We start from the raw sequence: 26,801 nt of genomic DNA on the forward strand, positions 1-26,801 counted from the left end.
CCAGTTGCTGAAGCAAAAAACAAATTGTTGGAAGAAATCAGTAGGTCAAGGGATGATGTTTTGGGTTGAGACCCTGCATCAGGAATGAGTGTAGAGGGAAGATAGCTCGTATAAAGATGTGGGAGGATGGGTGAGACAGGTACGTGAAACCAGGTGAGGTGGCAGATGGAGTTATGTGGGGGAGGCGGAGGGAGGAGTTTTAAGACACAGGCAGGTGAGTGATAGGTGAAACGCAAGGGAGGGGATAGGAAGGTAGGCAGAGGGAGAAGAAATCCAGGGGCAGATGACAGGCAGACAGAACCAGGTGAGGAGGGTGACAAATCTAGATAATGGTGGGTGGCGGGGGGAGGAAAAGGAAAAGATGAACCTAATTGGACTGATGGGAGTGGAAATGGACATCGCTTTCCTATTCCTAATGGCCCATCCAGGTTCAGTTTCCCTCTGTTCACCTTCCCCTCCCCCTCACCTGGATTTGTTACCCCCCCCCACCCCACCAGAATCTTCCAGCCTCTGTCTCTACCTTCTCCCTCCCCTACCTGGCTCCATCTGCCCATCATCAACCTGGTTTCTCTTGTCACCCACCAGGCCCTGTCTCACTCCTCCCTCTCTCCTCTTTATACTGCCTACCTACACTCTCAGTCCTGATGCAGGGTATTGACCTGAAATGTTGACCATCCCTCTGCCTCGACAGATTGTGAGAAAGAGGGAGACAAGTTGGTCCAGTTAGCAGCAAAGGTAGGAGAGAGCAATGGAACAAAGGGAAATCTTTGACAGTGTGAAGTCATGTGGCAGGTGGGATCAGACTAAGCTACTATGGCTGTGTATATTGGGATATGTCACACACACTGGACTATACACAAAAGAGAAAACGATAGCAGGCAGAAATGGCTGTTATACAGATAGAAATGAGGACCATGTTGTCTAAAGTTAGAGAATTCAATATCAAGTCCAGAAGGCTACTATGTGCCTAGATGGAAGGTGAGGTGTTGTTCCTTGAGCTTGCATTGGGGCTTGTAACAGCTCAAGAGGCCGCAGTCAGTGAATCCGGAGTGAGAGTGGATAATGAGTTAAAGTGACAGGCAATTGGAGGGTCATTCTTGAGAACTGAGCGCAGGAGCTCCACAAAGCAATCACCCAACCTGCGTTTGGTTTCTCCAGTGTAGAGGAGGCCACAGTGTGAACACCAAATGCAGTACACTGGACTGGAAAAAGTGCAAGGAAATCGCTGCTTCGCCTGGAAAGAACATGAGACCCTCAATACTGAGAAGGGAAGGGGTAAGAGGACAGGTCACAGCGTCATACAGCACAGAAATGGGCCCTTCAGCCCGACTCTTCGATGCTGACAAAGATGCCTTTCTACATGAATCCCATTTTCCTGCATTTGGTCCACGTATCCTTAATTCCTGTCTACGTACCTGTCCAAATGCTTTTTGAACGTTGTGACTGTACCTGCCTCTAGCACCTCCTCTTTCTGCTTGTTCCATACACCCACCATCCTCTTTGTGAAAACACCCCTTGGATTTCCTTTAAGTATTTCCCTCACCTTAAACCTGTGTCCTCTGTTTCAGACTCCCCTACCCTTGGAAAAAGACTACTTATCCTATCTATGCTCTTCATCATTTTACAAACCTCGATAAGGTCACCCATCAGCCTCCTGCACACCACTGAACAATCCCAGCCTATCCAATCTCTCCTTGTAACTAAAGCCATCCATTCCAGGCAATGCCCTGGTGAATCTCTTCTGCACTCTTTCCAGTGCTACCATATCCTTTCTATAGTGTGGTGACCAGAATTACACACGATATGGCAATGTTGCACCTTCCGCATTTGCGTGGGAAAGTGCCATACAATGTGGAGTGGTGGACAGGGACAGAAGAGCAGACAAAGGAGTTGGAAAGGAAGCAATCCCTACGAAATTCTGAAAGGGGAGTGAAGGGAAATGTGTAATTGGTGGTGGAATCTTGTTGGAGCTGGTGAATGATTTGTTCTTGTTCTGCCCAGGAGGAGGTGGTATGAGAGCAGAGATGTGGGCAATAGATAGACCCTGCCCACTATGGTAGAGGGGAAGGCATTGTTTAGGAAGAAGGAAGACTTGTGCAGAATGTCTTATCATCAGATCACATGCAAGAGACTCTTTCTTCCCTTTCTGGACCTCTCCATCTCAGGAGATAGGCTAGCCACCGACATCCATTATAGTCCCATAGATTCCCACAGCTACCTCGATAATACATCCTCCCACCTTGCCTCCTGTAAGAACTCCATTCCATTCTGTCAATTCCTCTGTCTCCATTATATTCAGATGAAAGAAAAGTATCATTTACAGATTCAGGAATTCATATTTTAATTACCAATCCACTTACAGTTGTTAATCAAGGCTGCTAAATGACCTTGTCTCAATACATTCATATCCATTAATTGCTCATGTGTTCAATGTTCAACTTTATTGACTCCAAAAATCACAATTTAATTAGTTATTTTATCTTTGGAAATCACTGTACCTTTTGCCTTGTGAAAGCTGCTAGTTTTTTGCAGCCCATCTGAATACTGATTTTTTGCTATCCTACACACCTTTTATGCACTCCACCTAAATATCATTTGTGAAGCACTCCACTCCAGTAACAGTACAACTTGCTGATCTACAGTGTTCAAATCTGCACTGTTAGTCTCCTAATAAGGCAATCTTGAAGTCCATTGAAGTCTGTCTAAAGTGCTTTAATCACACTAGACATAAACAGAACTCCAACTGGAAAATTCCAGTCCCACATCCCCAGTGTTCATTTGGATCATGAGAAGAGCATTCATAGCTTTAAAGTGGCATTCCAGAATCTGTGCAAAATGATATACTGTAGTCACGTGCTTCTACTAAATACTGGGATGTCTAATTTTTATTCTTAAAACATTGCTCTTGAAACAGTTAACTTTATTATAGCATTAAGTTTCAGAACAAAGATAACACTACCTTCTCAATGAACAAAAGCTGTTCATGTTTTTCCTTGAAGGTTTTGATTTCATCCTGAGTAGCAGAACAAAGTTGATCATACAAATTTTGAGACTTCTCATAGCTCTTCAAAAGTTGAGCTTTGTCATGGTATAGAATCATAAAGGTTTTCTGTAAATTAAACAACAACAAAATATACAGTTAGCATTTTGTTTGGAACAATTCACGTGAAGTGGTCAATTAAACATACTATTGTGCGTGCATAGGGGGTGGGGGTGGGGGTGGGGGTGGGGGTGGGCGGGGGACGGTGGGAAGTGTGGAGGGAGGGGTGGGGCAGAGAGTGAAGCCTGGCCGGATGGTTTGCTTGTGCTACTAGATTGGCAGGGGGATGGTAACCAGAGCACCAAGTCAGAAAGTGGAGGGATTGAGAGAAAGGTGGATGTCACGACCAGTCAATCTGTAAGGAAGAACAGGCAGGAGCGAGGTAATAGACACGATGGGACAGACTGGTTGAATTGTGAATGTATGTTAATACTACGAGTGTTATGGGCAAGGGTGATGAACTTAGAGCATGGATCAGTACATGGAACTATAATGTAGTGGGCATAACAGAGACTTGGTTGAGAGAGGGACAGGAATGGATGCTTAATCTTCCAGGGTTTTGATGTTTTAGAAAATATAAAGAAGGTAAAGAGTGAGGTGGGGAGTTGCACTATTAATCAGGGGCAATATCACAGCTGCACTCAGAGTGGACGTAATGGAGGGCTCATCAACTGGGTTTATATGGGTAGAACTCAAAAATAAGAAAGGAGCAATCACTCTGATGGAATTATACTACAGACTCCCTCCAAAAGCCACCAGGACATTGAGGAACAGATATGCAGGCAGATTAGGGAAAGGTGCAAGAACAACAGGGTTGTTGTAGTGGGTGACTTCAATTTCCCCAAAATAAACTGGGACCTCCTTAGTGCAAGAGGTTTAGATGGCACAGAATTTGTTAGGTGCATCAAGGAGAGTTCCTTAAATCAACGTGTAGATAGTCCAACAAGAGGGGCCGTACTAGACCTGGTGTTGGATAATGAGCCTGGCCAGGTGACTGACCTTTCAGTGGGAGAATAGTTAGGAAACAGTGATCGCAACTCTAAGTTTAAGATTGCTATAGATAAGGATAAGCATGGACGTTGCAGGAGAGTATTAAAGTGGAGCAGGGCAAATTATGAGAACATTAGGCAGGAACTAAGGAGAGTTAATTCGGAATGGCTGTTTTTGGGCAAGTCCACATCTGACATGCGGAGGGTGTTTAAAGACCAACTGCAGAGTACAGGACAGGTATGTTCCAGTAAGAAGGACAAGGATAGCAAGGGAAGGGAACCTTGGATGTTGAGAGAGGTGGTGAATTTAGTCAAGAAGAAAATGGAAACGTATGTAAGGTTTAGGAAGCTAAAATCAAACAGATCCTTGAGGATGATAAAGAAGCCAGAAAAGAACTCAAGAAGGGAATTAGGAAAGCCAGGAAGGGCCATGAAAAGTCCTTGGCAAGAAGGATTAAAGAGAATCCCAAAGCATTCTATACATACATCAAGAGCAAGAGTATGACTAGGATAGAGCCACTCAAGGATAAAGGAGGGAACACATGCTTGGAGGCGGAGTATGTGGGTGAGGTCCTAAATGAGTACTTTGCAGCAGTATTTTCGAAGGAGAAGGACGTGGAGGATAGTGACATCGGCGTGAAGCGTGCTAATTTGCTAGGGCATTTCAAGGTAAAGGAGGTGGTAGTGTTGCATCTCTTAAAGAACATAGAACAGTACAGCACAGTACGGCCCTTCGGCCCAAGATGTTGTGCCAACCTATATAAACCTACTTCATGATCAATCTAACCCTTCCCTCCTACACAGCTCATAACCCTCCATTTTTCTTACATCCATGTGCCTATCTAAGACTCTTTTAAATGTCCTTATTGTATCAGCCTCTACCACCACCCCCGGCAGTGTGTTCCAGGCACTGTGTGTGGAAAAACCTACCTCTGACATCTCCCCTAAACTTTCCTCCTCTCACCTTAAACTGATGTCCTCTGCTATTAGCGATTTCTGCCCTGGGGAAAAGGTGCTGGCTGTCCACTCTATGCCCCTCAATCTTATACACCTCTATCAAATCGCCTCTCATCCTGCATCGCTCCAAAGAGAAAAGCCCTAGCTCGCTCAGCCTTTCCTCATAAGACATGTTCTCTAAACCCGGCAGCATTCTGGAATCTCCTCTGCACTCTCTCTAAAGCTTCCATATATTTTCTATAATGAGGTAACCAGAACTGAACACGATACTCATAAGTCTGGTCTAACCAGAGTTTTACAGAGCTGCAACATTAGCTCGCAGCTCTTGAACTCAATCCCTCGACTAATGAAGGCCAACACACCATATGCCTTCTTAACCACCCTATCAACTTGCGTGGCAACTTTGAGGGATCTATGGACTTGAACCACAAGTTCTTCAACACTGTTAAGAATCCTACCATTCACCTTGTACTACGCCTTCAAGTTCGATCTTCCAAAGTGTATCACTTCACACTCTTCCAGATTGAACTCCATCTGCCATTTGTCCGTCCAACTCTACATCCTGTCTATATCCCATTGTAACCTATGACAATCTTCGACACTATTCACAACACCTTCAATCTCCGTGTCATCTGCACCGGCAACAGCCCAGCAATCTCTTCCCTCGCATTCTGTAGTAACCTGGGGTATATCCCATCCAACCCCGGGGAATTATCTATCTTAACGGTTTTCAGAAGCTCCAACGTTACCTCTTTCTTAACCTCAACGTGCTCCAGCACATTAGCCTGTTCTATGCTCACCTCACATTCAAAGTCACTCTACACAGTGAGCATTGAAGCAAAGTATTAATTAAGGGCCTCCCCAACTCCAGGCTCATTTCCCTCTTTATCCCCGAGCAGTCCTACCCTCACTCTTGTCATCCTGCTGTTCGTCACATGTGTAGAATGCATTGGGGTTTTCCTTAATCCTACTCACCAAGGCCTTCTCAGGTCCCCTTCTAGCTCTCCTGAGTCCCTTTTTAAGCTCTTTCCGAGCTACTTGGCTAATTCTCAAGAGCCTTGTCTGATGTTTGCTTCCTAAACCTTAAGTATGCTTCCTTCTTCCTCCTGATTAAATGTCCCACCTCTTTTGTCAACCATGGTTCCTTCACTCTACCATCCTTTCCATCTCAGTGGGACAAACCTATAGAGAACTCCATACAACCGTTCCCTGAACAACCTCCACATTCTTGATGTGCATTTCCCTGAAAACATCTGTTCCCAATTTACTCTCCCAAATTCCTGCCTAATACCATCATAATTAGCCCTCCCCCAATTAAAAACTTTTTAAGGTGGATAATTAACATGGATAAGTCCCCAGGGCCTGATGGGATATACCCCAGGTTATTGAGAGAAGCAAGAGATGAGATTTCTGGAGCCTTGACCAATACCTTCGTGTCCTCTTTAGCCACAGGCGAGGTCCCAGAGGATTGGTGAGTAGCTAATGTTGTTCCATTATTCAAGAAGGGAAATAGGGATTATCCTGGAAACTATAGACTGGTGGGTCTTACATCAATGGTTGGGAAGTTACTGGAGAGAATTCTCAGGGATAGGATTTAAGAGCATTTGGAAAACCATGGCCTAATTGGGGAGAGTCACATGGCTTTGTGTGGGGCAAGTCATGTTTTACTAACTTGATTGAGTTTTTTTTGAGGAGGTGACGAAGGTGATTGATGAAGGTAGAGCTATGGGTGTTGTCTACATGGAATTTAGTAAGGCTCTTGACAAGGTCCTGCATGGGAAGCTCATCCATAGATTAAGATGCAGATCAAGGATACACCGGATTAAGATCAGTTGCAGACAGGGATGGAGTTTAACCCGGCCAAATGTGAAGTGCTGCACTTTGGGAGTTCAAGTGTAAAGTGACAGTACACTGTTAATGGCAAGACCCTTAACAGTACTGATGTGCAGAGGGATCTTGGGGTCCAAGTCCATAGCTCCCTGAAAGTGACTTGACAGGGTGGTAAAGAAGGCACATGGCATGCTTGCCTCTATTAGTCGAGGAACTGAGTTCAGGAATCGGGAGGTTATATTGCAGCTTTATAAAACTCTCATTAGTCTGCATCTGGAGTATTGCATTCAGTTCTGGTCGCCCCATTTTCAGATGGATATTGAGGCTTTGGAGAGGATGCAAGAGGTTTACCAAGATGATGCCTGAATAAGGGGACATATATTTAAGGAGAAGTTTGACAAACTTGGGTTATTTTCTCTGAAGTGGCAGAGGCTGAGGGGACCTGATAGATGTTTATAAGATTATGAGGGGCATAGATAAATTAGACAGCCAGTACTTTTTTCCCAGGGTGGAAATGCCTAAAACCAGAGGGCATCCATTTAAGACGAGAGGGGGTAAGTTCAAAGGAGATGTGTGAGGCCAGTTTTTTTTTATTACACAGAGTGGTGGGTGCCTGGAATGCACTGCCTGGGATGGTGGTGGAATCAGATACAAATCTGGGTGTTAAAGAGGCTCTTAGATAGGCACATGAATGTGCAGGAAACGGAAGGACATGGACATTGTGTAGGCAGAAGGGATTAGTTTAGTTGGGCATTTGATTACTAATTTAATTAGTTCAGCACAACATCATGGGTCCAAAGGGCCTGTTCCAGTGCTGTACTGCTCTATGAGAGAGCACACGCAAGATAAACTCTCTCATCATCAACAAAAATTGCCTTCATTATGCTACCAGATATATAACTTGTACATTATTCATGATTTGACTGTAATTGTAAACTTTATTCAGCGTTGATGAAAAACTATATCCATTATTAAACCACAGAAATTTACTGAAGCTATCTAGTCTATTATTTCTGTAGTCTTTCTAAAACTCCTTTTCATTTAGACTCAATGTTTATATATTTTTCTTTTATACAGTCCTAGAGAAATAAGATAATGTAGAGAATAAGGCTGAGACTGTAGATCTCAGAAATAAATACAGAAATTGCCCTAGATACTCAGCCTGTCAGGCAGCATCAGTGGACAAAGAAACAGTGAGTGTTTCAGGTTGATGGCCTATCATCAGAACTCTGTTTACCACCATTTTCTATTTTTATTTTAGATTTACAGCATCTACAGTTTTTATTGCCTTTTGATTACAGTAAATATGAGGGTTTAAATATTGCAAATAATGTCATCATTCTAAACTCAACTCCATTCAAAAAATTATTTTTGCATTTCATCAAGAATAGAATTTTAACTTCTTGGTTACTAACATGCAAAATCTTCTGAAATGAAAGATGTACCTAAAGTTTCTAATTTTACCTCTTTGCTTTCAAAGGGTTTTATTGGATCAGTGAGTGTTGCTGCATCACAAGTCTTTGCGTTCTATGAAAGGAATAAAGAAAAAAGGAATCAATACATCTTCTGTAAGTTATACAGCAATGGGAACAGACTGCATGAGCTGCAATGTAGTGTTTGAGGTATGTAGCACAAGTGTTGGAAATAATATGGGTATTTCTGTTCTGAACAATATGGTTTCCCAGACACAAATTAATAGTTTGAAATGCTCATGTTCAATTATTATCAACTTTTCACCAAAATGTTGTTAAATTATGACTTTTACTGTATGAAAATAGTTTTTGGACATAAAGAGAATACATTAATCAGGAGGGAAAATGAATGTTCCATAATCTTTTCAAACACCTATCAAGCTTGATGGGCTACACAGCTTAACCCTGCCTGGTTTGTGAATGTGGTATTTTCCTCTCTACATTAAAATAATTAATTTACCACAGCTCTGGCAACAAATAGAGGAAAAGCACAAAACTCTGCTGCATCTCATGTTGTTTTACAGCATTTTGGTTATTGCAGAAAACTGTATGAATTCAAATTACCATCCACCAGTAAGTTAAATGCTGTGCAATAATAAAAGGAGTAGTGCATGTTTCTGCTCAGTTTTTCCAGTCAGAAATCATGACAGTTCAGGTGGATGAAAATGCCTTAAAATTTGGTAAAAAAATCCATTGATAATGATTAAGCCAGCAAGGTATCCTGTTGGCTTAATAGGACATCATGCTTGTGCTCAAGTCAGATGGCTGCTGTGTTTCAGGAGAAGCTAATCTTGAATGAAATGCAGCCATAAACAACAAGGGTTAACAGACTCAGGACATTCTTGTAGACAGAATCATTAATTTCATGGAGGAAATATCAAACTCAACTTTTTTCTTTCAGACAAGAAGAAACCACAGCATGGGCAGCTGTACAGAATACTGGATATTTTCAGCACCAATTTGATTCCATTTTGGCACAAACACAATCACACCAGAGCTGAATGGGAATAATGTTACAAAGCTTATTGCTTGTTTATGCTCTGATCAACATATTTAAAATCCAATACAAAATATTGTATCTAAGAAGATCACATTATGGCACTATTCACTATTTGACAAAGGAGGATTTAAACTTTAAAACTTACTTTACTAAAAGTAACTTTAAAATTACTTTAGTTAGAAAGGACTCGAGCATAATTTAAAAGTCAGACCAGGCTTTACAGGATGAACTTCAACATACAGAGGATGGTTAAAATTTGAAACTTTGTTCCACAAACACCAATTGATCCTGGGTTCATTGTTAGCGGTAAATCTGACATGGATGAATTATTACTAACCAAATGTATTAATGGACATGGAGGAAAAAAATAGGTATAAGGAGTTCAGTCACAAATTGGTGAAAGTGAATGGGGGAATCATACGTGAGAGATAAACAGCCAACTTCTGTTACTATGTACCAAATCAACAAAAGACAACAGCAAATGCAAAAATTAATTATAAGGAACATAATTCATTTACCTTACAATCAACACTGTGCTCATTGGGTCTTCTGCTGACTTTCAGATTTGAATCACCAGACCCAACCTCTCTTCACTGGCTTTCACATCTGTATATTCACTGGGCTTCACTATTTTTTTTTGTTACTAAGGAGTTGGGTGGCAAACTACTTTTTGTCTGTCCATTTAAATTATTCCTTTCTCTTTCCTCTAACAAAGGAGAATGCAGTAAGTTTACAGCAAACTGATCTGTCCAGCTCAGCAGACAGCACATTCCTGGTGTGTGTTGTGATATCCCATTTGGTTTAGCTTTGTATTTAATCTTTTTATTGGAATATGAACTCACATTAAGCGAGGAATGCTGATCCTGAAGATCATCATCAATGTAAGTGTTGGCAAACAAGTTTTCCATCTTTTCCTCTTTTGCTGACCATTGGTAATAATCTGCCATTCTAGAATCCATGTAACTGCTTTCATGCACTTTCACTGTTGCCTCTTCCAAATACCTGAAAAATAATATTTTTTGCTACTTAGCTCATACTGCAGACAACCATAAATTTAATGAATGACCCGGTACAAATAACCTAACCAAGAAATGAGAATTTGCCCAATGAGGAAATAACAAGATATCCACAGACATCTCAAAGTACTTCAGGTAAGGATTACTATTACTTCAGCAGTCAGTTCCCAGTAAATGTTAGCTTAGTTTATTCTAGATTACACACAGGTGGAGTAATGCTGGAGTAATTCAAGATTGAACTCAGAGTTCAATCTTGAATCTAGAAGCTGCCTGCCAACTTGAAATTGTCAGTTTCAATTATATTGCCCTCACAACATTTGTGAAATATCTTTATAATAGTTAACACTGCTAATTAAAGAATGGGAATTGGAAGTAATGTGCAACATTCTTTATTTCTATACTTAGTGAAGGGTATCAGCATTGCGAATTTAACAGGGTGGAATCACGCTGACAGATGGTCAGCAGTTCCACGCATTTGGGTTCAAATACGTGATGTGCTTACGGTCAGATGCAGGGAGGCCCTCAGGGGTACCCCAGCTGAGCGCAAGTTGGCATCATCCACCACAGGTAAGTGTGGGTGGACAGAAGGTATAGGCAGTGAGTTAAATTCATGCCAGTTCAGCCCATTCGCTTTTAGGCAAATGTCAGAACAGCATGTGATGATACCATTGTCAACTTATGTTGGAACACCATGCCAAAAAAATACCAGCTCGCTGGCTTATTTTGCAACTTCACTGCTCACACAGTTACCTATTGTAATAAATATCTATAGTTCCTTTAACAACAATAAAATTCTTACCCGCTTTTATCATTTTTTATCCATTCATTTGAAGGTCCTATATTTTTCTGATTGGTGGGGAAAAAGGTGCAAATAAAAATTAGAATAGATTCTAATCAACAGCTTATCAATAATTAGGATACTGAAGAATTTTTATTTTTACACAAAGACAGCTGGTTACACTTGGCAACATCGAGAATCTTATTCAAGTTCACACAAAGTTTGTTGAACACCTCTGGCTTTTCAAATATTACTGTGCAGTAAAGCTCTCAACAATCATTCCTGGAACTCCAATTTTTTCCCCCACATTCCTTCATGTGAACTGGGGCATTGATCGTAAAGTTGCCAAATCCAACAGCCCATATTTTGCTGCCAGCAAAGCACACTACAGCACACAAAAATCTGGTGACCTTTGAGACCTGTATTTCACCTTTCTTATTGTCTATTGCTGGCAGGTGTCAGTTCTAAATTACCACTGTGCAGAGAAAGTGGTCATCAACCAGGCTGAGAAACTCATCACACAGAAGAATACTTATGAAGAGTATTGGAAGAGCAGTAATTTTTGATTAACTTTTTCATCATTTTACAGAGGAAGAGATCAGTAAATTCTGTGAGATTATGCAAGAAACTGACATCATGCACATTAAAAAAAAGTTTTAAAAAAAAGTTCAAAAAAAAAAGTTGCAGTAGGTGGAGTTTTGAAATTATTGTGGGGAATGACAATATATATTTTAAGATTAGATTTTGTTTTAGGGCTGGGAAGATCATTGAACAGTAAGTATGGCTTAGTTCAATATTAAATGCTCAAATAAAGCTCACTTAATGTTCAAGATTTCTAGTTTTTGTACAGCAAGGTTGCAAATAATTGTTCTTAATAATTCACTGATTACACCAGAAAAGTCAGCACACAAAACACCATCGGCAACCTCTCATTTCCATACTTAACTGTGCATCTGCCAGTCCACATGTTGTGATCTGATGTTGGGAATTTTAACCAGGGAAAGACTTGCACAGTAAACAGTAGGGCCTGGAGAGTGTGTTGTAGAAAAGGGACCGAGGGACAGAATTAACATAGTTCCCTGAAGGGGGCGAGACAGGGTGGTGAAGGCAGCATTTAGCACCCTTACTTTTATCAGTCAGGCTACCGATACAGCAGTTGGGATGTCATGTTACAACCACTACCTAGCTATAGGAAGGATATCATTAAGCTTCCTGTAGATGGGTGCAGAAGAGATTCTGGGACTGAGGCTTTTTTCCCTGGAGCTTGGGAGGCTGAGGGGTGACCTTACAGAGCTATGTAAAATCATGAGTGGCATAGATAAGGTGAACAGTCAGTCTTTTTCCCAGGGTACAGGAGTCTAAAACTAGAGGGCATTGATTTAAGGTGAGGGGAAAGAATTAAAGGAGACCTGAGGGGCAACTTTTACACAATGAGGGTTGTGGTATGTATAACAAGCTGTCAGAGGAAGTGGTAGAGGCAGGTACAATTACAACATTTAAAAAACATTCAGACAGGTACATGGATAAGGGCCAAACTTAGGCAAATTGGTCAGCATGGATGAGTTGAGCCAAAGGGCCTGCTTCCATGCTGCACAACTGTTTCCATCATTGAGACTGAGCCTTTAACACCTCATTGTTAATCTAATAAATATGCCACTAGCACAGGTGGTGCCAATTTAACTTTAAAGCATCTCTTGATGAATTAACTGTTGTTACATTGAGCAGAAAACTTCATTGAACTCCCAGCAGGCAAATGTCAGGTATCATTAGCTGGATTGGAAATTTTTAATGGAATAATTGCTGCCAGTAACATGTAGGAGAAATTGAAAGAGATGCAGCAATGAGAGATGGAGAATATGGGGGAATGAAATGAACAGAGGCAGGAAATGCAAGACAAGGTGAGAAATGAAGGGAACTGAGAACAGTGATGCGGAAAATAAGCAAAGAAAAGTGCATACAATTGCAGAGTTTCTGAATAATAATTTAAAGGAAAGGCAACCTGAGAGAAGTAATGTAATGTAAAATGGTGAGCACAAGAAAAAATAATTATGAAACATAAACAGCCAGCCTTTTGTGATCCATGCAGTAGGACATCTAGGTCCCCCTACATCTCCAACTCCTGCAAACTATTGAAGAGGAGAGACGAGATCTGAAAGGGATTTTCCCCCCACACAGAGGGTGGTTGGAATCTGGAATGCACTGCCTGAAGGGGTGAAGGCAGATACTCTCACGATATTTAAGAAGCATCTAGACAAGTACTTGAACCGCCAAGGCATTGAAGGCGTAGTGGTGATGGCACAACTTGGGCCATTTCAGAAGGCTCCTAAGAGACAACCACAAAGGTCTGGAGTCACACAATGGGCAAGACAAGACAAGGATATCAGACATCCTCACATGGAGATCAGTGAACCAGGTGGGTTTATACATCAATCAGGCTGTTCTTGTGGGTATCAATAATTCAACTGAACAGGAATAATATGCTGAGGAAATTGATTAATACATTTCACAATCAAATTAATTTTTGGAATGAAGGAACCTTAAATATGTTTAGTCTAACATGCAAGAAAACTTTTAAAATACCTTGTTTCTGCCTTCCTTCCTTCTGGCTCCAAATGTTTCATCCTGTTCAAGAGTCACAAAAATAACACATTCGGAAGACAACCAAATCTAGAATATTAATGATTGAACAAGATTTTCACAGAACATGTGTTGTCATCTAAACTTGCATCAGTAAGTGCTCTTAAGTTGTAAAGCAAGAGAGTGTGAAGAACTGCAGGTGTTATTTCCATCTTTAGAATATGGAGAGCTAGAACCAAAGCCTTTCATATTTATCCATTCACATGTATAACATTCTTTCAAAACAAATTTATATTCAATGCTTTAAATGAACAATCCGATGCTCAAGGATTAGAACATGAAATATAACATGGGCTTTGCCTGTTCATTATGAACAATCCTCCTTCTGATGCATTTGGAATAACTGATATTCCACAAGGGACAGAAGTAACATTCAGTGGCACATTCCTTCAGCACGTTTTACAAATTGAACTTCAATGAACTGATACATTCTGCTTCCAACGTTTCCAATGGGAACTGGTTCTACGCATTAACCACACGTTCACTGAAATGCGGCTTCCACAGAATTGTCTTGAACTTACTTTGACCTCAGCCCCAGCCTATGTCTCCAGTTTCACTACATCCCAACTTTATGAATTTTGAGCCTGGCATGACACTGAAATTATTTTCTTCCAGAAATTAAAACTACCTGACAGTAAGCAATAGCTGCTATTAGGGAGGGAGATGCAACTCAGTGGGATGGAAAGGAGGAATGAACATTTACTGAGTCAATTTAAGCTTAACGCTTACAAATAAATTTTATACAGGATGTGTGAGTGACCAAAATAGCAAACCATTTCTCCAGCTGTTTAAACTTTTACTCTGAAATAGGCAAAGGAAAAAGGGAGAAAAATCCAGCTTTAACTCAATATTACTTTACCTTCAGTTCACTCTGATCAGACTTTTTGTTTGGGGTATCTATATTAAAAAGAAAAAATTCCCAAAAGTTATCAGGCGAATATTGCCCGCCCTTTTTTTTCCCTTAAGAGCCTAGATATTAAAGGTCAAAGCAACATTACTTTTCCTTTGGTCTAGCTTCATTTTAAACTTGCTGACATTTTGTTTGAAATTATAAACACATAATTTACAAGTTTTATAATTTATATGACACAAGACTGAAACATAACCCAAATTGCTGATCAAAGCCATTCTGATTAAGGCTACTGAAAGAGCTTTTGTTTTGAATCACAAGTTGATAATAACAGAAAAACACAAAAAACATAAACTCAGTGCAATTTGAGTTGCTTAAGCTGCATCTTAATGGAACCACTGAAGGTCACACAAAAAGCAGCTAAGCAAATGTTTAATTTTTATTCTCAATGACTGCTAGAGTACTCCACTAAACACCACCCCCCCCCCTCCCCCCCACAAGAGAAAAACCCTGGCTTGCTGTCAGTTCATTCAATCCCGCTTTCCGAAGTTCTACTTTTCCTAGCCTGACCTACTAGCTTGCTTGGTAGGAATCAGCCAATGTCTTACTCATTCACATCTGGCAAAGAATAAGGCATCTGACCTGTGCATATCACTCTTTACTGGTGATTAAATGGTGCCAACAATGGACAGAAGTCAAAGAATGGCCTCATTATTTTTACCTGCCTTTTGGTGAATATCTTAAATCTGAGACCTTAATGACCAGTGACAGCAATCTGTAATTGCTTCTCTAATTATAAAATTTATAGTTTTAAATGTACCACATCAGGCAAACACTGAACTCTCTCAGGAATGACAAGGAACCCACTGCCCAAATCCTAACTAAATAGAGACAACCCTGCACTTCTACCTTTTCCCCCAATTCGTATACTAACATTTCAAACAACAAATTTCGTTCTTGTATGGTTTCAGTCAAACAAGGCTTTTTCATTCATGTGACTTTGCTGTAAATCCCATAACCCTCATGACAAAATAAATTCTGAGCCATAAAGGGTCAATACAGGGTGATAACACAAAATATTTAAGAGGATTGCTTACATACATAACTGCTAATAAACTGCTCACCAATTTGGTCCTGGTGGATGTTTGATGACACCTTTACTGGATTTTGGTGCTTTTTTTCTTTTTTTCTGGCAATCTTCTTCAAGCTAAAACTAATTAAAGAAACACAAGTCATAACAATCTGGACCATAGCTTGAAAAACATTTCAAAATAAAAAAATCCTCTAGCACTAATTCTGCATGCATTGGCTCCTTAATTGTGGGTATTGCAGTTAAACACTGTTGCACTTAAAATGAGTTTTCCCAAATACAAAATGTGATGTTGGGATATTCAACAGTTTCAAATCAAATACTATAGAACAGCAATTTCAATTCATAATGAGATGTTTAAAGCAGAAATGTACACCGTCTCTGCACAATACATGATAGGCAAGGGGCAACTCCATAGCTGATGCACTATTTGGTCTTTTGTGAAGAGCAATTGGTTGAATCACTGAGAATGGCATCGTGATTTTGTGTACTGTTTTAAATTAAAATGATTTTAATAATTACTTCCCTTCAAATTAAATAAAAACATAATTTCATTTTGCAACAGACTTGATGGGCTAATTTTGATTTTGTTTATTTTGTGCTTTCACATGCTAGAGAACTCGTACACACGAAATCTTTCAGAACTACCCTCCCCAAAATTCCTCTTTGGTCCTGCCTACAAAGATCAAGTCTTTAATCACAAGATGAATGACTCCGAAACAGCTGCTGTCCCAGGGTACTGACGCCCACAGAATTAGTATTGTCCAAAGGAAGTATCAACCTATCTTGGACATACTGCATCAATTAAACCAAGGCTTTGTGACGCCGGTCGAGGCCACCCACAAATAACGAATACAACTGAAGACAACTGAAGCCCTTGCCTCGGCCAATAATCCAATCACTGTGAATATTTCTGAATGTTACTGACATGGAACAGTACAGCACAAGAACAGGCCCTTCAGCCCACGAAGTCCATAACAACCACAATGCCAATTTAAACTAACCCCATTTGCCTGGACATGGTCTATTACCCTCCATTCCCTGCTTGTTCATGTACCTGTCTAAATGCCTCTTAAACATTGTTATCATATCTGCTTCCACAACCTTCCCTGGCGGCACCCACCACTTTGCGTAAAAAAAATTGCCTCGTAAATCTCCTTTAAACTTTGTCTAACCTTAAAGCTATGCCCTCTAGCATTTGGCAGTTCCATGCAGAGAAAAAGACTGACAATCTATTCCACTCATAATTTTATAAACTTCTATCAGGTTTCCCCTCAGCCTCTGGAACTCCAGTGAAAACAATCCAAAATTGTCCAACCTGTCCTCATAGCTAATACTCTCTGGCAATATCCCGGTGAACCTCTTATGTACCCTTTCCAAAACCTCCACGGCCTTCCTGTAACTCGACGACCAAAACTGCACACAATACTCCAAATGTGGCCTAACCAAAGTTCTATGCAGCTGCAACATGACTTGCCAGCTTTTAAACTCAGTGCCCCAAGCAATGAAGGCAACCATGCCGAACACCACCTTTAACATCTTACCCACTTGTGTTGCCCCTTTCAGGGAGCTGTGGACTTACACCCCAAGATCTCTCTGTGCATCAATGTTGTTAAGGGTCTTGCCATAACTACATTCTCTGCTCTTACAACTGACCTCCCGAACTGCAACACCTCACACTTGTCTGGATTAAACTCCATCTACCACATTTTCAACTGATCAGTATCCTGCTGTATCCTTTGACAACCTTCTTCACTATCCACAACTTCACCAATGTTTGTGTCATCTGCAAACTTGCTAATTATCCCACCTACATTTTCTTCCAAATTATTTATATACATCACAAGCAAGAGTCCTAGCACAGATCCCTGTGGAACACCACTGGTCACAGAGCTCCCCTCCACCACTACTATGGTCTCTCTGCTTTAGCCAAGCCATTTTGAATCCAACCTACTAAGCCTCCATGGATTCCGTGTGCCTTAAATCTTCTGAATTTACCGTGAGGGACCTTGTCAAAAGCTTCACTGAAGTCCATGTAGGCAACATCCACTGCCCTACCTATATCACCTCTCTAAAAACTCAATCAAATTTGTAAGACATGACTTCCCCTGCACAAAGCCATGCTGACACTCTCTCTAATAAGTCCAATGTTTTTCAAATGTGAGTAGATCCTATCCCTAACAATCTTCTCCATTAATTTCCCTACCATTGATCTAAGGCTCACTGGCCTATAATTTGTAGGATTATCCCAATTGCCCTTCTTAAACAAATGAATAATGACTATTCTTCAGTCCTCTGGGACACTGCCTGTGGCTGAAGAGAATATAAAGTTCTCTCACATTTAGAAACACTTAAAAAAAAATTAAATCCTATTCAAAATATTAAAAACAGCTTAACCTAAAACAAAAACATAAATGGGTTGTGCATATTTATGTTTGAAAGAATTTATTTACTTTAGACCGTAGAAGCCATTTTCCTCCACTGAAATCAAGCAGCAAATGCCTCAATGCCAGATCCAATCTGATACAGAGTTAGTGCATATTCCCCAGTGTGAGTGGTGGGCAACTGCCACATCGAGCTCTCTCACTGGATTCCATGAAGTGTCTGAGGTAAGAACACAATTTGGAAAACAGGCACAACTGGGTCATTGCACCTTCTAGATTTCTCCCTTTGCAGATGCGAAGAAATGCAAAAGTTGCTTATCGTTATTTGCTGCATTAATGTAACTTGTACAAATCCAGCTCAGTGCCCAAAGCACAGAAACCGAATTTGTGACCCTATGCTAGAGGGAGAAGCTGCTCTGCAATAGCAGAATGACTCAGTGTGAGGATGTAAACCACCATGACCCAATTATCCCCAGCTGTGCAATGAGATTAACCACTCCTATACACTTTACACAACGTTGTGGGGGGGAAAACCCTCTTATCTTCAAAAATAAATCAACACTCATAAGAACCAAAAAATGTTTGGGACATGCTGATCTGGGCCTCCAATGCTGTACAACCATCAGGTAGGCAGCAGCAGTACAAGCCCACAAATATAGCTAACCAGACCATGTCCTCTATTTTTCTATCCCCTACTTATTTATATTTCCTTAATTTACAAATAAATATTGTATTCTGAATACGTACTTTCAATGGAAATAAAACACGCTAATAACTGAACTTACATGTTACCAGACTGCTTGGTTGCTGTGTTCCTGCTACTTTTACTCTCTTTTGATTTGGAACTTTCAATCTGCAACAAGGTAGAAAGAGTGTGTAAACATTACCAACTTATCCTACAATAGAGTCATCAGACTAAATCTAAAAACTTTATGCAGAATTCATGAGACTGAAAAATCAGGGACTTACTAAAAGGAGCATTATATCTCAACCTTCTATAAAGCCCCCTGCCAAGTTGTGTAGAGACCAAATCTTATAAACTGACTGCACTCTTTAAAGCAGTGAGGTTTACAGGGAAGGAGTTTTCTTTTGAAGTGTGGACATTATTGGCAAAATCAGCACCGCAAATTGCCCTCAAAATAAGTGGACAGCTCAGTGGTAGTTCAGAATCAAATACAAGACCTTGTGGATATGGAATCACTGAAGGCAAGATGAAGCAAGGAATCTTGTAGTCTTATTGCAACTATTCATGCTTTTCTTTCCCCAGGTACATAATTAACTGAATTTAACTTTGCCCACTGCTGTGGTGGGATTTGAACACTTAATTCATCAATTCAGTATTGTACAACCTACTGGAGGAACTCAACAGGTCAGGCAGCATCTGTGGAGGGAAAATAGACTCCTACATTTCGGGTTGAGATCCTTCATCTGGACTGGTCTACAGTTATAGCCCAGATGAAGGGTCTCGACCCCAAAATGTCGACTGTCCATCTCCCTCCGCAGATGCTGCCTGATCCACTTAGCTCCTTGAGCAGTTTGTTTGTTGCTCCAGATTCCAACATCTGCAGTCTCATGTCTCAATTTAACATAATCACTAAGCTACTGAACCTCATCTCTGGCAGTAACACTTCTCTCCATTCCATGGCATCATTTTCCACTGATTTGACTGAATTATAAAATTTCAAATTCTGTTTTACAGTAACAGCAAATATTCAAAGTAAACTCACTGTCTTTTGCCGTGAGTCCTGAAAAATGTCAAACTTCAGGATATATCCCATGCAGTCAGGTGTGAGGCAGTCTAAACCCAGAATATCCTGCAACATTCCACACAAAATCAGTTTTAAAAGTGAAAAATACATAACATGCCTTTACTTTTATCATGAGTCCATGCAGGAAATAAGAATATCAGTCATCAACCAAACTGCACAGACCTGAAGTCTGGTTGTACCCCCAGATTCCCAGGCCTTTCTAACCATTGCTTTCAGTCTAGTACCTTTGTAGAAAATAATTACATAATTCGACTGTTTGCAATACATGATTTTGCATTTGAGTCCTACAGAATACTGCTTCCAAACAGAAAAATATTACAAAAGACAACATAATACTAACTTTTTCTATTTTATCTTGGAACTCTTTAATTTTGCAACGTTTCCAGCAGTATAAATGGTATTCAATATGGCAATCATAGCTGCAGTGAACTCGGACAAACCCCTGTGGAAACAGAAAGAGCATCTTTAATTTTTATAATTATGTACGGTAAACTCTCAGCTGTCTGGCACCTACGGGGAAATGGGAATTGCTATTTGCATGAGAAATGCTCAAAAAATAATTACTACACGTCATACACAAGTATTCTATATATAAACCTTTGAATGTCTTGCTGAACTATGTCATCTCCTTACTCTTAAATAGCATTTTTATACTGTAATTCTATATTTTAAGGCTAAATAGTATCAGTGTAAAATACAAAAATGAACTAAATGAATGACTGTACTCAACCATTACAAAGTGGCAAATTTTCAGAGGATGTTCCTGTTAATAAGCCTGAAGTGCAGGCCTATTAACAGCAACATTTAGCCTTGTGTATAATGCTAAATAAAATAAAAATGTTTTTTCACACTTATTGTGTGTAACTATTGAAATCAATTTCACTGTTTGTGCTTATTTTCATGAAAACAAAAATCTCTAATTTTTCTTAGTAACATGAAAGTTCCAGATGCAAACAAACTATACAATCACTGGAGAAAGAACCAACCTTAAATTTACCCTTGTATAAAGATAATTCACAATAAATTAGACATAAAAACAGAAAGTTCTTGAAATACTTGTCTGGTCAGGCAGCATCTGTGCAGAGAGATTTATCCAGCCTCCTCCTGACTGCAACAGTTAAATCTGCCTCCAAAACCAACCACAAGTGCCAGTGCATTCCAGATCCTAACCAACTGCTGCATTTACAAACACTTTTTTTTAAAACCACTTTGTTTTCTTGCCAATCATGTCCCTTGTTTCTTGACCCTTTTGATTTTTAATATCTCAATTAGATATCCTCACAATCTCATTTGTTCTGTAGAGCTCCCCACTGCTGCCACTTTAATTCTCTATCCCACTCTGATCTGCCTGTAGCTTCCTGCACCGTTGCTCAACACAAGTTCAAGGAAAGATGCCTCATCTACCATCTGGACATGTGGCAGCTTTGAGGACTCAACATTCAATTCTACATCTTAAGGTAATTTGCTTTCACTATCTGTATCAGAAATGGCTATTTCTGCTGCAAGTCATCCATAAGTGATACTGGCCTTCCTCTCTCCATTAGCGTAACCTGACCTGCTGAGAATGTCCTTTAGCACTGCATTTCACACCTTCTCACATTGCTTGTGTGTGTATTCTCCCTCTAACTACCCTGACCCCATACCCTTTATTCATCTACTCCCCTCTAACTGCCCCCACTAACTCATTGACTGGATGACCACCAATACTTATCCCCATGGCAACCTTGGCCTCACCCTGTCAGAGATATACCCTTTGACCTCTGCATCCTTCCCCCACCCTCTCTGCAAACCTTACTTTACGACAATTCAAATGGATATTAATTTATCCCATATATTTGTCAGCTTACAAATTACCCTACCTTGAAGTCAGGATCAGACCTATAAATGTCACGTTTGCTGTTATGCGTACAACAGAATCGATAATGGCAGACAGCATCAGGCCTTGGTGGACACAAACACTCTTTAAGAAGTGAGTTCAACAGGTGCTAGGTTATAAAATACAATAAAATAAGTTAACTCCAAAACAACTCAAACTGAACCCATACTGTAAACAGTAATTGTCTTGTTACAAGAAGACATTTCTGCTTAGGGTTCTTCACTGTACATTTGTTTTTGATTAAACACAGTAAGATTACCTGACTTCCATAGGCACTGGCTGGGATTTACTTCCTGTGTGAAACATTTAACTGAACAGAATTGCTTTTAGGAGGAAAACTTTTTTATCCCCCAGACAAATGCCAGCTTGGTTCTCCAAGTTACACTCTAATGTCAATGACACAATTCAGACCAGCCTCATAACTGTACTTGAGTTATTCCACCATAGCAGGGCAAACTTGGTTGTGACATGTAGTAGCTGTGTAGAATAGACTCTGGGATGAAAGTTTGTTATGGTCTAGCTAGTGGTGCACCTGGGACCTAACCAGAAAGCCTGGAAGTGGTCAACAAGCCTCATCAACATTAACTGATGTCTACTGTGTCTCCTAGATATGATACTTTTTGACATGTTGAACCACCTGGCTCATTGGCAATATCTCAAAGGGAGGTCCTGGGAGGGGAAGATATGATTAGAGCAAGAAGGTAGTGTTGCTGGCTTATTCCTCTTAACGGAAATAAATGTATCCTTAAAAGACAGTAGTCCCAATGTTTGCTTCGGGTGACTGACTGGGTATCCCATCAATGCAGCAATTTTACCCACAGCTCAAACATCTATGCAAATTGGGTGAGTGAATTTTTATAAACTGGTGCTACCCCATTTAATGCTCATTAATAAAAGCAATTAAATTTGAATATCTATTTCTTGACTTTATATGGGAAATATGCAGATGAGGGCCATTTGGCTTAAGTCCATGCTAGTTTATGTTCAAGTCAAGCCTCCTCCACTCTTTTCTCATCTAAAACTATCAGTAAACCCCTCTATTCCCTTTTCCCTCATATGCTTGCCCAGCTTCCATTAAAATTTATCTAACCACTCCCTGGAGTAGCAAGTTCCACATTTCTCTTCACTGTTTGGGTAAAACAAAAGATACTTTGAATTCCATACACGGTTTCTTGGTGAGTATTATGTATTGATAGTGTTTAGTTATGGTCTTCCCTACTAGTGGAAAGGATCTCTTTGATTTCATTCTATCAATGCCTTTCATCATTTTAAAGACCTCTTACTATGTGACTTACAGCCCTCTTCTCTCAGAGAACTAGTATGTTCACCCTTTCCTGATATGTATATCTTTGCATTTCTGGTACCATTCTTACTAATTTTCTCTGCATTCTCTCCAGTGTTCTCTATATCCTTTCTATAATATGGCAACCAGAACTATTCACAGTACTCTAAGTACTCCAAATGACATTCAATACTCCAGACTTACCTAGCTTTTCAATTCCATGCCTCTAGAAATAAACTAAAGTAGTTGGTTTGCACTTGTTATGGTCATGGTAACTTGTGGCACAGACTTTAAGTGATTGGTATATGTGTATTCTGAGATTACTTTGTTTATCTAACCCATCTAAACTTTCAATTTCAATTAAAAATGACCTTCCTATTCTTCCTACAAATTGCATTATTTTGCATTTTTCAGTGTTGAATTTCATTCACAGTTATTTTCCCATTTTGCAAGTTTATGCATGTCTTCCTTTAATATGCTGCAATTCTCAGTATTGATTATTCCCTCCACCCCATCCAATTACATACGATCCAAAAACTTAGAAATTATGGCTGTTATTCTAAATCATTGATAGAAATTGTCAACAGTAATAGTCCTAGTACTGAACCTTGTGGGATACCACTCATTTTATTGCCAGAGGCTCCTGTTACTCTCATTTTCTCTCCAGAAACCAACTAGCAATTCATTCTTCTCCTTGATCTCTAACCCTTCATTCTTTGACCTTGATTAACTGGTGTATTTTTGGTCTGATAGTCCTCTGTGGTATTAAGTAACCACTGAACCTTCACTCCTCTGGAAGTGAAAAACGAAGCAGTAGTTTTTTTTAAGAAAGTGATAGCACCATAAATGAAAAAAACTGCTTCTTAGACTGTCCCATCCTTTTGATATTTGTTGAGGAATTTTTCAAATGTAGCTTGTGTAAACAAGCAATGAACATGTCTATATAGAGGATTCAATAAATCTTGAACCAGATGTTGCACAAGGGATAGGGTGGTGTCACGAACCAGCAACAAAAGAAACACACTGAGCATGATTTAGTGTTAAAAACTATTTTATTAATCACTACTTATGATAATACGTAAAATAAAAGTAAAAATGTTAGTATGTTAGAATTCAAGAATGTTAAACCTCGAACGTTAACCCCAAAACTAAACTCTTCGTGTGTGTGTGTGTGACAAAGTCCAAAACTCCCAGTTCCGGAATGGTTCTTAAAGTTCAGTTCCGCAAGCCATAAGGTGAAACATGAGCAAGGGCTTCTTCAACAACCACCGTTGTCTGAAGATAAGATGTAGATGTAGAAAAACATAGAGAGAGTACATACGAAATCCAAATGTTCCACGATGGAACCCAAACGACACTCCAGTGTTTACTCGGTAGTGACTTCCTCACCCCGAAAAGCATCCGAACCGTGGTCGTCCACACACAAATACCTGTTTCCTTCTACAGGTCAGCAACAAAGTGAACTCCACCGGATTACTTCCAACTTCCATACATGGATTTCAGTGGCAAACACAGTTATTGTTTCTCATCCATCGATAGAGAAAACAAGCAGGCTGGTGTCTCTCTCCCTTCTCTCTCTCTCTTTCTTCTTCTTCTGACCTCTTCAACAACGTCATTACGTCTTTTATCTTCTATTGACGTAAGCACGCCCCACACACACATACACACACACTCTCTATCTTAAAGGGACTTTCACTGAGTCCATAACACCTCCCACCTAAAAAAAATTTTTCCCAAGAAAAATTCAACCGCGCATACAGTTAGTAATGTTAATAATTATCATGCTACACAACTACAGACTATCAGATTAGTACAGATACATGTTTCCCATTTAACATCGGGAAAGACAATCAGCAATCACATTATCTTTGCCTTTAATGTGAGTTATCATGAGATCAAACTCTTGCAAAATTAAACTCCAGTTTAACAGCCTTCTGTTCTTGTTTTTGACTTTAAAATCACCCTGTGAAAAGGGACAGACATGGTCTCACCTGTAACGCCTCGTACTAGATTTACTTCACCAGTGTCACTTTCTTCACCAAAATTTAAAACACTGTCCAGCAAGAGAGATTGACTAGCCCCAGTATCTCTAAGAATTTTCACTGGCACCTGGGGTGACTCATCATTCAGTGAAACAAAACCCTCTGATACATACGAACGGAATTCCTTTCTCACCTCCTCCAACTTTTCCGCTTTTCCCTCTTGCAAGGACTGATCTTTAACAGCATCTCCTGAACCTTTTTGATTTTTAATTGCCTGAAAACAAGCATTGGGCCCAGCTTCCTTCTTTTTCTTCAAAAGGGCACAATTAGATATCACGTGGCCAGGTTTCCTACAGTAATAACAAGTACGCTCAACAGGTTTCTCCAGCCCTGGCTTCTTTTCATCTTTTCCTTTTTGATTACCTCCCAATTTACTCTCCGGTTTCCCTGGATTGTCTTTGTAACTCTTTTGAAAGGTTTTAGGTTGTCCCCATTTGGATTTATGGGTTAAAGCATAATCATCTGCCAACCTAGCAGTTTCTTGTAAAGTTTCCACTGCCTTTTCATTTAAATATGTTGTTAATTCAGCTGGAACACATCTTTTAAAGTCTTCCACTAGTATCAATTCTGTCAATTTATCGTAATCCCCATCTACATTTTTAGCCAGGCACCATCGTTCAAAACATATTCTCTTTCCATTGGCAAATTCCATATAAGTCTGATCTGCAGATTTCCTCAAGTCTCTGAATTTTTGTCTATAAGCCTCAGGGACCAATTCATAGGCCTTCAAAATAGCTTGTTTTACCTTGGTATAATCAGCTGCATCCTCAACAGACAAAGCAGAATAAGCTTTTTGAGCTTTACCTTTAATCACACTCTGTACCATAAGAGCCCATCCTTTCCTTGGCCAGTTTGAACTCACAGCAACCTTTTCAAAATGTTGGAAATACTGATCAACCTGATCTTCTTCAAACGGAGGGACTAATCGAACCTCCCTGCTGGCTGAAAAACCATCATCAGAATCAGATTCCGAACTCCTACGCTTCATTTGTAACTCATGCTGCCTCTGTTTTTCCTTCTCCTCTGCCTCAAACTTTAACCGAATTAGTTCCCGTTCCCGTTCAGCCTCTAACTTCATCTGAGTTATCTTTTGTTCGGCCTCTAATTTATTTTGCTCTCGTTCAGCCTCTAATCTCTTTTCCTCTTGTTCGGCCTCTAATTTCTTTTGTTCTCGTTCAGCTTCTATCTTTAACTGGGTTTGTTCTCGTTCAGCTTCTATCTTTAACTGGGTTTGCTCTCGTTCAGCCTCTATCTTTGCCAGCTGCACCTGTGCCTCAGAAATTGCTATTTCACTGCCAGGAAACTGTTTTAACACTTCCTTCTCAAACACCTTCTTTTCCACATAATGGCCAGCTATCAGTCTCTGAATATCTGCCTTTCTCATAGACTGCTTTACTTCTGTAAGGTTTAGCCTTGTAGCAATCTTTATCAGATCATCCTTTTTCGCCACCTCCAATCCCTTTTGGGTTGGTGACTCCAAAAATGCCTTAATATCCATTGCTGCTGGTTTCCACACACACAAGCCAATTAAAAAGAATTTATCAGACCTCCCTCAAAATCTTTGGATTGAATCCCGAACAAATCTCGTCAATCTGGGGTACAATCCCAGACGACACTCGTTAACCTTGGGAACTATCCCGGACGAGCCCCCAATTTTGTCACGAACCAGCAACAAAAGAAACACACTGAGCATGATTTAGTGTTAAAAACTATTTTATTAATCACTACTTATGATAATACGTAAAATAAAAGTAAAAATGTTAGTATGTTAGAATTCAAGAATGTTAAA

General features: G+C 40.0%; 1 protein-coding gene across 3 annotated transcripts in view; it reads right to left on the reverse strand.

Moving 5' to 3' along the window:
- The window catches only part of LOC127583668 (uncharacterized), a 95,213-nt gene that overhangs the window by 18,143 nt on the left and 50,269 nt on the right, over positions 1-26,801 (reverse strand). For all 3 annotated transcript variants that reach the window (XR_007958286.1, XM_052039891.1, XM_052039892.1), the window contains exons 21-31: positions 21,672-21,797; positions 20,153-20,254; positions 19,771-19,857; positions 18,829-18,896; positions 15,694-15,782; positions 14,579-14,616; positions 13,663-13,704; positions 11,104-11,150; positions 10,131-10,290; positions 8,281-8,343; positions 2,960-3,109 (exon numbers count right to left, since the gene is read on the reverse strand). Coding sequence is in view for 2 of the 3 variants with exons in the window: in XM_052039891.1 (XP_051895851.1) it covers positions 2,960-3,109; positions 8,281-8,343; positions 10,131-10,290; positions 11,104-11,150; positions 13,663-13,704; positions 14,579-14,616; positions 15,694-15,782; positions 18,829-18,896; positions 19,771-19,857; positions 20,153-20,254; positions 21,672-21,797 (972 nt within the window). In the remaining variant the exon portion in view is untranslated. The remainder of the gene's footprint in view (positions 1-2,959; positions 3,110-8,280; positions 8,344-10,130; positions 10,291-11,103; positions 11,151-13,662; positions 13,705-14,578; positions 14,617-15,693; positions 15,783-18,828; positions 18,897-19,770; positions 19,858-20,152; positions 20,255-21,671; positions 21,798-26,801) is intronic.

This window comes from Pristis pectinata, chromosome 27, assembly GCF_009764475.1.
Source record: "Pristis pectinata isolate sPriPec2 chromosome 27, sPriPec2.1.pri, whole genome shotgun sequence".
NCBI lineage: Eukaryota > Metazoa > Chordata > Chondrichthyes > Rhinopristiformes > Pristidae > Pristis > Pristis pectinata.